At 38.2% G+C, this 12,052-nt stretch overlaps 1 protein-coding gene across 4 annotated transcripts in view; it reads right to left on the reverse strand.

Moving 5' to 3' along the window:
• Positions 1–1,044: 1,044 nt before the first annotated feature.
• LOC114287799 (protein argonaute 4A) overlaps positions 1,045–12,052 on the reverse strand; it is a 29,273-nt gene continuing 18,265 nt past the window's right edge. For 3 of the 4 annotated variants that reach the window (XM_082876685.1, XM_082876690.1, XM_082876697.1), the window contains 3 exons: positions 3,696–3,899; positions 2,727–2,898; positions 1,045–1,353 (listed from right to left, as the gene is read on the reverse strand). In XM_082876685.1, coding sequence (XP_082732811.1) covers positions 1,216–1,353; positions 2,727–2,898; positions 3,696–3,718 — 333 coding nt within the window. In that variant the 5' untranslated portion in view covers positions 3,719–3,899 and the 3' untranslated portion in view covers positions 1,045–1,215. Of the gene's footprint in view, positions 1,354–2,726; positions 2,899–3,695; positions 3,900–5,660; positions 8,129–12,052 lie in introns of those variants that run through there. The other variant, XM_028231243.2, reaches the window with a different exon arrangement.

Below are 12,052 nucleotides of genomic sequence, written 5' to 3' on the forward strand. Positions count from 1 at the left end.
TGTTAGATAGCGGAGGCGGACTGGCAACGAAGTAGATTTGAGGAGTTAATGTTGTTTGATAAGAGAAGACTGATGGTATTGTATCATGTCCAGGGTTACCAACGCCAAATTGTTAGGGCTTTTAACAATAAAGGTAAGTCCAGGAATCACAAGGAGGGAGACATGGTACTGAAAGACAACCGGGCTCCCATCCATGACCCTAGGAGCAAGTTCAGACCCAATTGGACTGGTCCCTATATCATCAAGTCAATCTGGTCAGGAGGAGCAGTTATTCTCATGGACCTAGATGGTCTGGAGATCTCACAACCGATCAATATGGACAAATTGAAGAAATATTACCCTTGAGAGGCTTGCTAGGCTGAAAACTTGGAAGGGAGACATAGGCAAAAGTTAGAGCATGAAAAATTAGAAACAAAGAAAAACTGAGCTCGTAAGGTTGAAAACCTTAAAGGGCGACTTTGGCAAAAGTTAGAGCACAAAAGGAGAGAGTTAATACTCGAGTGAACCTGAAGTGAACTACATCAGGCCTGATTCCCCTTTTTGGGATACGTAGGCAACTTCATCCTGATGTTCGGCCGTAACCACTATAACAAAAAGGGTTTTTACGGCGCGCAATGCACGCCGTAAAAACCCTTCTACGACGTGCAGCGCGCGTCATATTATAACCAATCATGGAAAGTCATTCACTTTCAACGATATGCTTCGTATGCCGTTAAAAATTATTTAACAACAGATTTTGTGCGTCGTTGCTATTTTTTCTATGACATACTATAGTACACTGTTAAAAACTATTTAACGGAAGATTTTGTGCGTCGTTGTTACTTTTTCTACGACGAATTTTGCACGCCGTTAATTGGTGAGACAAATAACGACGCTGATTGCGCGCCATAAAATATGTAACACAATAACTTATTATGCCTGTCGTAGAATATGCAGTTTTTTTTTTTTTTTAAAAATCAACAGGTTCTATTTGACCAATCTTGTACAATCTAACAAATATTACAAACAAGCATCACAAAACATCAATCAACTGCCAAAATATTGTTTGAAACATCAAAAAGAAACTATATCCATAAATTATAAACATTCAACAATTTTCTATACAATCCAAACATTCAAAAACTATATCCTTAATTTCTAAACTATACAAAAAGTTTAAACCATCGAAAACTATACATATCTAACTTTCTAAACATATCGACAACTATTAAGAGATTATCTAAAACTACCAAGAACAGTTCCTATAGCAATTGCAACTGCTCCTGTCATAGGGACGAGGGTGCCCAATGTATGTGTTGAGGCACCTAAACCCGCGGCAGTAGCTAGAACAACTAACCCTGTTGCATTTCTTGTCTACATGACAAAGGAAACTTCACATGAGTACAAAAACCAAAGACTCAAGAACAAAAATATTTCTTAAGGTATTAAGAAATGATCAAGAAATTTTGAAACATCAATAAAACATTTTCCAAAATTAATAAGATAATTCAATGGCCCCCCAAAAGCAATGTCATAATGAAAAATTAACAAAAGTTCAAAATCTCAATAGTCTCAACGTATATGCAAATAAAATCCACATAAAGCAAAACCTTTTTTTCATACCTCAAAATACTAATGCCTTACTTTATTCATTCGTGATAGGTCTTGTCTTAAAAAGGGATACATGAAAGATGACTACATCCATTTGTTTGTAAAAAGGCCTGTGAGAAGAGCTCTGATAATCAATCGTGGTATAGTTAAATTGCTACTAGAGATTTGAACTGACATACCAAGATTTGTAATCAGATAACTAATAGTTTAATTTTTTACATTTATAGTTGTAGAATATTTTTTGCATGGTTCATTTGTTTTTTGGTAGTACGTACTAAACTACTAAAAATAGGGTGTATTCATGTGCATATTGATAAAAGGCATTAAGCCATTTGGTTTTAATTGTGATACAATTATTATCTAGCCTCAAGGTAAATTACACACCCCTCTTCTCTTCTCCAATCCTGCTTACTCTTCTTAATCTACCTCCTAGCATGTCCTGTGTATGTATGAAATGTTGGTATGCTTGGAAATAGGGTGTAAGTTTAGGTGTTAGTATAAATAAGTGATGCTACCTTGTATTTTTTGCTGATTTCATGATTACTGCAACTTTATCACTCTTGGAAAAATATCAAACTTACTTCTTTTCAAAACTAAATGTAAGGGATGATATTTGAGGTGTTTAGAGCATGTGACATTTTTGGTAGCCCCTAATTAGATTTTTTTATAGTCTAAACAATTTTGTTAAACAATCTAGCCCTGTGTTTCGAGAAAACAGGCCACTTGAGTATTTTAAAAACAAAATCTAGAAAAATCATCTTAGGTTGGTTCTTATGTCAAAAGTTAGCATTTTTAGTCCTCTATCTAACAAAATTTATTTGAGCAAAAGTTATTGGGTAAATTGAAAGAAATGCTTATTTTCCTAAAAGTGTGTCAAATCTGGACAGAATATGGCAACAAGAATTTACATCAGTCACAACTCGTATTCGTTCCTGAGGCTTTTGCCTCGACTTTTCAACTAAAGATGCTCTCTGTATTGAAGATAAAGCCTATGCATAACGTTGAAGAGATATAAGGGTACAAAGCTGGAATAACAAGACAAAAACAAAGGGAGTAGCAGAAGAGAGTTAAAGAAAAAATGAGGGCCAGGGGTTGGGGATTGAGAAACACAATCAAGAAAAAATAATTTTGCATACCTCTAGCGGATGATAGTTAGGCCGTTTTGGTTTTCCAACATCAAGGCATGGCATGAATGTGGAATAAGTAAGTTCAATGTTACGGTGCTTGGTAAAATAATCATACACAGTAATCTGTAAAGCTTCCCCTCCATCATATCCACCATCAGCATTCCTCACTTTCAAAGAAAAACTTGGAGAAACAACAAAACAAAACAGAATGTATCAAAATAAGAAGTTCCATGCAATTAAACAAGCAAAGCACTTACAATTGTTGATTGCAAAGCTTTTCACTCAAGCCTATGATCTTAAATTCCATGTGTTGTGTTTTGTCTTAACCCTCATATTTTTTACTATTTTCTTAGCCTGAACATGTCCGAACAATTACAATTTCAATTGACAAATAATAAAACAAACAGATTAGCCTTTTTAACATCTCATACTAACAATTATGCCAATTTTTGGCAGAAAATAGTAACAAAAAGATTGACTCATGCATGAAGGGAAAGAGCAAAGAATGGGATATCAGCCAATATTGTGTACAAAATTTATGCCCCCTGAGAGTCAAACTCTTACAAGCATTGTTGTTAAATTAAATGTACTATGACAAAAATTAATACCGAACAGAAATATGCACAAAATAAGGACAAGAGAGTGGAGCTCTTAAAGTAACCTCATTGTGCCAACACAGTTTTTTTTTAGTCAGGCATTTTTTTCAAACAGTTAGAGGACCCTTAATATCAGATAACATTTACAAACTACCATCTATTACATATGTATAGATATACATAGCATGTATATATTGATGAGAAATAAATATATAGGAGAGGCTGAAATGTCCAATTGAAATTAAACTAATTTGAATCAAATTGAATATTTAAAGGACAAAATTAAAATTAGAGGCTAAAAGTGGCATGCACTTATTCTAGGAAGCATAAATGTATTTTATCTGGAAAACAAATGAACAACTTTTAGGTTCAAGATACTTACATAGTCCAGTAGGAGATTTCCATGCTTTTCTTCCATGTTCCTTGCTTGCAACAACAGATAAGAGCAATAATCCAAATCCAAAAACAATTTGGAAATGGTAACAACAAAAAAGTGCTAGAAACAATTGCATGTTCTATAATTACTATTAGATGATGCACTAACCTACTTCCTGTAAGTCTTTGTCTGAGTTTTCAACACATGGTACTGTTACAAAATTTATAAAGCTTTGGATAGTTAGCTAAATTGATGCAAAAAAAATTCCTATGTATTCATTCTAGACACAAGAGAATAGAGATTATGAGGGAGTAGGAGAAAGCATTAAAGTAGCAAAAAATGGGAAACTCACACAAGGAGAATAGGAAGATTGAAATGATGTTATCTATATAAAAAAAATGCAAAAGAATAATTTAAAAAAGAAGGGCAAAAAAGCCCAAAAAGGCTGTTCACACCAACTGTATAGACAAAACAAATAATCATTAGTGAGCCTCTCGGATGGCCTAGTGTCAAGCCCTTATGCCCAGCTCATTGGAGTTGGGGGTACAATCCCTAGCTCTACCAATTAGTGATGTTGTATCATGCAATATAATTTACTTATAGCCTTCAAAAAAGGTCTCCAATGAAATTTTGATGAAATTGCAACAAATCAACGAAAAAGATATGAAAACGAGATAAAATGGGAAAAAAAAATAATTTGTGACTTGAATCGGAAACCAATATCTTTGATCACAAATAAAGGGTTCTAGATCTTTGAGAAAAGTAAAAAAATGTATGTTCCTGGGAGTTAAGTTCAAACACACTCATCATCATGTGCCAATTGGATCTATAGAATGATGTGGATTTGCAAAAAGAAAAAGTAACACTTTTTCCATGACTTCAGTCAATGAGCAATCAATTGCGGCATTTACTATTACCGACTTAATGCATTTGGATGCATATGCATTTTTTGACTATGTTAACCATGCAACACTATGTACCATAATTCATAGCAGACCTTATAAAAGTCCTGTAAAACAAGCCAGATTTCACACTTGGTTGCTAACCTTTGCCATAGAGACTAAAAAAAATGGGATCTATTTTGCACAAAAAGCTGTAAATGTAAAGGTGAAAAAAAGAAGCAATGATGAAAGAAGAAAAATAATTGAAGGAAAGAGAAGAGCAACAAAATTCTACTTGTGAGCCATACAATACGATAGTTCTCAACCATCTAAGCCCGCAACTCTTACCACATCACTTAAAACCTACATTTATGAAAGGAGGGGGGGGGGGGAAGGTACCCCAAAAAAAATGGAATCTCTATTTTTCTCATTTCTTTCTACTATTATTTGTTAAAATCCATTCATTCCAAACACACTAAATGATTCAATATAACAAGAAGAAAGTTATTGATTATGAGATTTAATCACTTTATCTAATCCTTCCTTCAAAAGCTTTGAGAATTCCTACACTCTCCTAGTTTATCAATTGATAGTAACCAAACCAAACCAAGCCTTAAGTCCTATCAAATGGGGTTGGCTTTATCAGTTGATAGTAACATTAGAAAATAATCAACTCGTGGTTGCATCTTAATGTCTAGTAGTATAGAAAGAATAAATATTAACAGCACTTGAAAAGCGACGTCAACCTCTTAAACTTGACACAATAGGAAAAATCTAATTGACAATTGAGGATTTTCTTGCTAGATTTTCACATGGAGAACAACTGCCAAGTACACAATATCTTCTTCATCAATATGTTCTTCTAAGGAGGTAGATTTGAAATAACATATTTTTTTTTAGCCCCCTTTGTTCAACAATAGCTCCTGCCAGGAGCTAAACATAATATGGGAACGTATTAACCAAAAGTTGTATGGTTGGTTAGAAGCTTCTAAGAAGAAAAAGAAGAAATAAACTTGCTAGATTAGCCATACAATAGCCAAAAGGCCCAAAACAACCATACAGCAGCCAGAAGGATGCCTCATCAAGTTACCTTCGGTTCAGCCATAATCACACATCTTTATTGATCCTGAACATCTCACATGATCCTGGATCTGTGCAAGAATGAATTGGTCTCTACTTAATTATCATTGTACTGAAAAAAAAAATGATTATAGAGCTTCTTTTTTCTTTTATTGTATTTTTAAACAAATATAAGTGTGAAAGGAAAATGAGAATTCTGGTACTTGAGCTCAGTTTTTGAAGACCGTGTCAACAACTGTGTACTCCAGACCAAGAACAAAAGAATGTTCCTTTTGCTCTACACAGTCACAAAGGTTGGGGTTTGAAGATTCATATAAAGGTACTGTAGCTCGGCTTTTTTGCGCCTCCTTTCGGAAGCTCAAAAAGAAAGCCCTATAGTTTGGAGTCCCGCAGTTCTGAATCTAATCTCACAAGTGCAATGTGAAACTGATAAACACCAAAGAGTCTAAATCTGGCAAATTGTTTTGAAAAATTGATTTTGAATCAAAAAGTGCCAAAATTGGACTGCTTTGCCAGATACAGAGTCGCCACCTAAATATTTTATTTTGGGAAAATATAGGAAACCCATGACTCGTGCCAAAGGCCACGTGTTCGTCATCACCAAAGTTGCCTTGGCTTGAGAACTTGGGTACGAGAGAGGAACGTCATGAATTGAGCACCCCCATTCGCCCGATCAAAGATCGGCCGCTTCTAATCTTGATATGATCTTTTATCAACATTATGCGCTCTTGCTTCGATTATTAGGCTAGCTTTACTATGTGATGCGCACAAGCAAGTATAGACTAGTTTGCTTAATTTGGAACAATTCAACTCATGTTTGTTTGCGAAAATGGCTTGAATTTGCCACCTCAAGTGGGCTTAAAGTTGCGGATTTGCCACCAAATATAGTGGGCTTAAAACTGATTTGCCACTCAACAAAGTGGGCTTAAAACACGCATTCATTGAATCATTCCAATTCAAACAACAAGCCTTTATCCATAGGCATTCATGCAGTTTAGCATATAAGCATTTAGCCTCATGGCAAGCATGCTAATCATGGCAACACATGAGTTAGTGAAATATGCATGATTCCTAACTATGTTAAGTGTCTAATGCAACACATGCAATATGCAATTAATAGGCTCGACTACTAATATGGCATATGAAGCAATTTGAACAACATGCAATTAAACACGTATTCAAAGATGGTATTGAAATAACAATGCAGTTTGAATGATGCGCCGAGCCTCAGTGCATGCAAGACATGATGAATGGATGCGAGCATAAGATATGCTAATTGAAACATGATGCTCCTAAACTAACCATCAAAAGCAGTTTAAGTAAAAGGGAGAAAGACATAGGATTGGAAGACATACATGCACATACGCACACTTCTTACAACATTATGCCCTCACGAAGGAGGGTCCGAATGAATAAGAGCTAACTAGCTAGCTGATTAAACTAACCTAATTAAGCTAATTAGACTAATTATTACAAGCCAAATGAATAACTATCTAAGCTAATTACTAATTATTACAACACTTTAACTAACTAGGAAACTAATTAATTAATTTACAACACAAATGCACATAAACTAAGCATTTAAGACATTAAACTACGCTGCCGCTGCCGCTCCTTCGCCTCGGGAAGTAGAAGATGCACATCCTCGGTTTTGGCCGAAAAAGACCTCTGTTTTCTCTTGAAAGCCTCTATTTGCAGGGTTGAGAATTTCCAAAATCTTTATGCTCCATCTTACCAAAATCAACTGAGGTTTACATCAGTGGCCTACCGACCATGGATGGATACTGCCGGCCATCTGCCGACCATGGATGGTGCATTGTCAGCCACTGATGCATTGGATCACCATGCTGTAATAGAGTACAAATAGAGCAAAAAAAAGGTTTTTCTAAGGGTTGTCTGCACAATTCACCTCTCATTTTCATGGACAAATCTAAGGAATTGTGAACTTAAACCACAAACCACCATCAAAGCAATTTCATTGCATGATGGCTTGTGCTTCAAAGTGTGCAAGCTTAATAATGCAAAACAAAACATTCGAGAACCATCACCCTATCATGCATGATTAAGGGCAATGGAGACTTAGGAAAGTGGCACATTTCATCACTTTCGAGTATGAAATGTCCCATTTTCCTTGTGTTCAAATTAACTATAGACACCCCATTTTTGACCCACCATAAGACTCAGACGTCATCGATTGAGCGCTCGGTGATAGTGCATGTTGTGCTCGTTTCGAGGATTCAGAGTTTCAGCTGAGAGCCTTGCCTCCGGGCCTCTGAACTCTTTGCGCTTTGACTCGGTTTGCAGACCAAGTCTGGTTTTCCTTTCCTGAGGGAGGGAGAGGTCTTGTAGACCACTTTTTGTGATCGTAGGCCACTTTTCCCATTTGGAGATTAATTTTTGATTTTCGTACCTATAGATGCGCCCGCGTGAGGCCTTCGTGCTACAGTTCGGACTCAATTTTGTGTCACGGTTCTTAATCTGAACCAAAGAGTCCAAATCCGACAAATCGTTTTGAGAAAACAGATTTTTAGAAAAGAAGTGCCAAACATAGACTGCTTTGCCAGATACAGAGTCGGCACCTAAATATTTTTTAAGGGGGAATTTAGGAAACCCTGACTCGGTGCCAAAGGCCACGTGTCCGTCATCACCAAAGTTGCCTCGGCTCGGGAGCTAGGGTACGATTGGGGAAGGTCAGCTATGAGCACCCCCTCTCGCCCGATCCGAAGATCGGCCTCTACTAACCGTGATATCCGTTTTTGAAAACGTTATGTGTTCTTATTCCGGTTATTAGCCTAGAATTACTATGTTATGCGCACAGCAAACAAGTATAGACTAGATCGCCTAATTTGGAAATATGCATTGCATATCCGTTTGTTTTGAAAAAAATGTTTTCGAATTTGCTACTCGCAAGTAGGCTAAAACACGGATTTCAATGAGCTATTCCAACTCAGACAATCCAACCTTCACCCATAGGCATTCAGGCAATTTATAACACATAAGCATCTAGCCACATGGTAAGCATGCTGTCATGTCAACATCCACACGTATGCGGTATGCTAAAGTATAAATACTTACATAGTACTCCAAGCCAAAACAGGGAACTCGTTAGCAAATCAATGTATGATCCAAGTCCATGTTAAGTGCCTAATGCAACGCATACAAAATGTCACCAGAATAGGCTCGACTAATCTAGAAGTGGCATGTGAAATGCACCAACATCATGTATTCAAGTTAGATTTGAAATACTAATGCAGTTAGCATGATGCCCCGAGCCGGTGCATGCAATACTGATGAATGATGCACACATGCATAGCATAGGGTATGCTAAATTAAACATGACATATTACTAACCATCAAAGCAACTAAGCAAAAGGGAGAAAGAAGTGGGGGTTGGAAGACATGCACACACTCACCCACACTTATTATAAATTTGCCCTCGCTCGGAGGGACCGAAAGAATAGTACAAATTAACTAACTCGCAAGCTAATTAATTATTACAAATCACCTAATTAATTAACAAATTAACTAAGCTAAGAAAAGCAATAAAAAAAAGAGGCCTCGGGAAGAGGGTCCAATGCACGCATGCTCGAGTCTTGCTCAGAAGTCCAGTGCCATGCACAAGCCGCCTCTGTTTTCCCTGCTCTACTTCTCTGAAGACTGCCAAAGTCTCAGGATGTGCTCACTGGATGTGGGGAATGCCACCGGCTAGAGGGAATCATCATCGGCTGTGATTTGGTGTCGATCGGCCAAAAATTAATCCATCGGCCACCGATGGATTGCCGGTCGGCACTCTGTGCAGTCGATCGGCAAAAAGTTCCTGCAGAATCCGTTTGACAGCAGCAGAGGACAGAGCTTTGCATGGCAATGTAATTCAAGCAATGTATGCTCCAACCATATCCCTTATCATGTTTATGACTCAAAGGGACATGGTCCTTGGTTCTCGGACCATCAATCGCGCATTTCAATGCATGATGACCCAAGAGACCAAGTTATGCATGTTGATTTCAAATGCAATGCAAACCAACAAACAAAGGCCCAACTCCCATCACTAAATCAAGGAACAAGGCATGCATGCTAGATGGAGTGAAACCTAGGCATGTGAACTAGCATGCAACATGGGCATACAATGCATTTATGCAAGTATGCAAGCAAACATGCAAGGTAAGCATGCAAACAAGCAAAGGATGGACTTAAGCTCGTTTGGGCAGCCCTTAAGGAAGCCCAAAACAGTGGCCATCAACCAAGGAAATGAGGCCAAATGCACATGCAAGCATACATGACAACATGGACCAACATTCAAGCATATAAAGGCAACTTTAAGTGCACTTTAAAAGAGGCATAGCATGGACAATTAACATGCAAATGAAGCTCTGAAAATCATGCTATAGGAGGTGCCAAACCAACTAAACAAAGCAAGCATATCATGCAACTAAGCCCAACGCCTAAGGCTCACCAAAGAGGCATTGGACTACACTTATCAAGACCAAACATGGCATGATTTAAGCAACTAAAATCAGGGTTTTAGCATGTCAAAATGAACCCCAAAAACCACTTAGATGACATCTAAATGACTTACACATGGAAGCATGCACAAATGCACTTTCAAGGAGCATGAAACACAAACTCTTGAAACATCAAAGAGCCATGAAATGCAAGTATACAAGCATGCTAAGTGGACTGAAATGACATGGAAAATAGTCCCAACTCACTAAATCAAAGCAAGTAATGCATGCTATACACTCACATACTTGAAGCCTACAAGCCAAAATGCAAAGGGACTATGCAATGCATGCTAAAGTCGACCCAAACAACTAAGGACAAACCTTAAACATGGCAAAATAAACATGAAAGCTTCACAAAGCCAAGCCTAAAGCATGCTGGAACAATGGTTTACAACCTAAGGCATGTTAAGGCAACAAAATGGCATTACAAGGCATGTATGCTAAGCAAGCATGGTGTACCAAAACCAACTTAAAACAATGCTATATCATGGCATAATAAGCATAAAAAATAGCCAAGGCATGGTCAACATGAGCCTACGCTAGGTGCTCCCTCAAGAGGCAAAAAATGATCCTTTTCAAGGACAACAAGGAGAGAGGGTGGCCCTCTCCTTTTTGGGACCTCAAGGCACCATCCTTACCCCTGAAATCCCTCAAGATTTCAGTGGTGAGGAGGCCCAAGCACCAAGGTCTCGGAGCTCACCCAAAATGGCACAAAATGGAGCCTTATAAGGCTTAAGAGGGGTCAAACAACCCCAAAGCTTGAAGCAACCTTAAACAACTATTTAGAGGGCCTAAAAATAGAACTTTTTTGTGTTATACACTAAGCTCAAAAATAGATGCAAGATAGGCTAAGAAGCTATGCAAAAATGGGGTAAAACGGGACAAAAGTCTTACCCTTGTAGACCCTCTTCACAAATGGTGGACCAGCAGCCTCCTTAGGTCCAAACCAGCTTCGAAACTCTGAAAACAATCCCTTAGAACCTCAATAGCCAAGGGAAGGTGTAATGGTAGGTGTTTGTGTGTAATACTATGAACAAACACACCTAGAACACTCAAGAGAGAGATATAGAGATGGAATATATATATAAGCCCTAACCTAAAAACCAGAGCTCTCTAACCATGTTTTCCTCTCTCTAACCTTAGAAGAGGGAGAAGAGCCCTCCTCTTATAGAAGCTCCCTCTTGCAAAGCTTACAAAACAAGCTTGCTAAGAGGGAAATCCCTCCATACATGTGTATGGAGGGGAGCAAAGGTGGGTGCCAGCTATCACAGCTGGCACAAAATATCTACTAAAAGTAGATGAACAGTGATCGGCCATCCAAAATTGCCATTTTGACAAAATAAATGGCCGATCGGCAACAAAGAATGCCGACCGGCAATATATATTGCCGATGGCATAAAATCATTGGCCAGTGGCCTCGAGCCATGGCCGGTGATGTGTGGAGATGCCTCACAAGGCATTCATTGGCCCTCCAAGGCAAAACACAAGTGTTTGGTGCAAAACCAGACACAAAATAGTCGAGTCGAAAGATCCTGAGGCAAGACGCGCAACCGAGACCTCCGGGAACTCAAGACAAACACAATCATGGATGATCACCGAGTGTTCCAATGGTGACATCCAAGTCTTGAGGCCGGTCAAAAATGGGTTGTCTACAATTGCCCCTCTTTGACAGAACTCGAAAGTCATTACAATGATGGGAGTGAATGTCAAAGCCCAGAGACGACCCATTTTTGACAAGGCCGAAGACTTAGACAAACATGCAAGACAGACAAGATATGCGCCCGAAGGCAGGGGCAAAATGCAAGACAATGCACAAAGCCGAACAAAACTTATGATCATGCAAAGAAAGCTGTAACGAAGCATAACATGCGACAGTTTTAAGCTAGCATACACCAAACTA

This window comes from Camellia sinensis, chromosome 1 (assembly GCF_055761805.1).
Source record: "Camellia sinensis isolate YWXY chromosome 1, ASM5576180v1, whole genome shotgun sequence".
Taxonomy (NCBI): domain Eukaryota; kingdom Viridiplantae; phylum Streptophyta; class Magnoliopsida; order Ericales; family Theaceae; genus Camellia; species Camellia sinensis.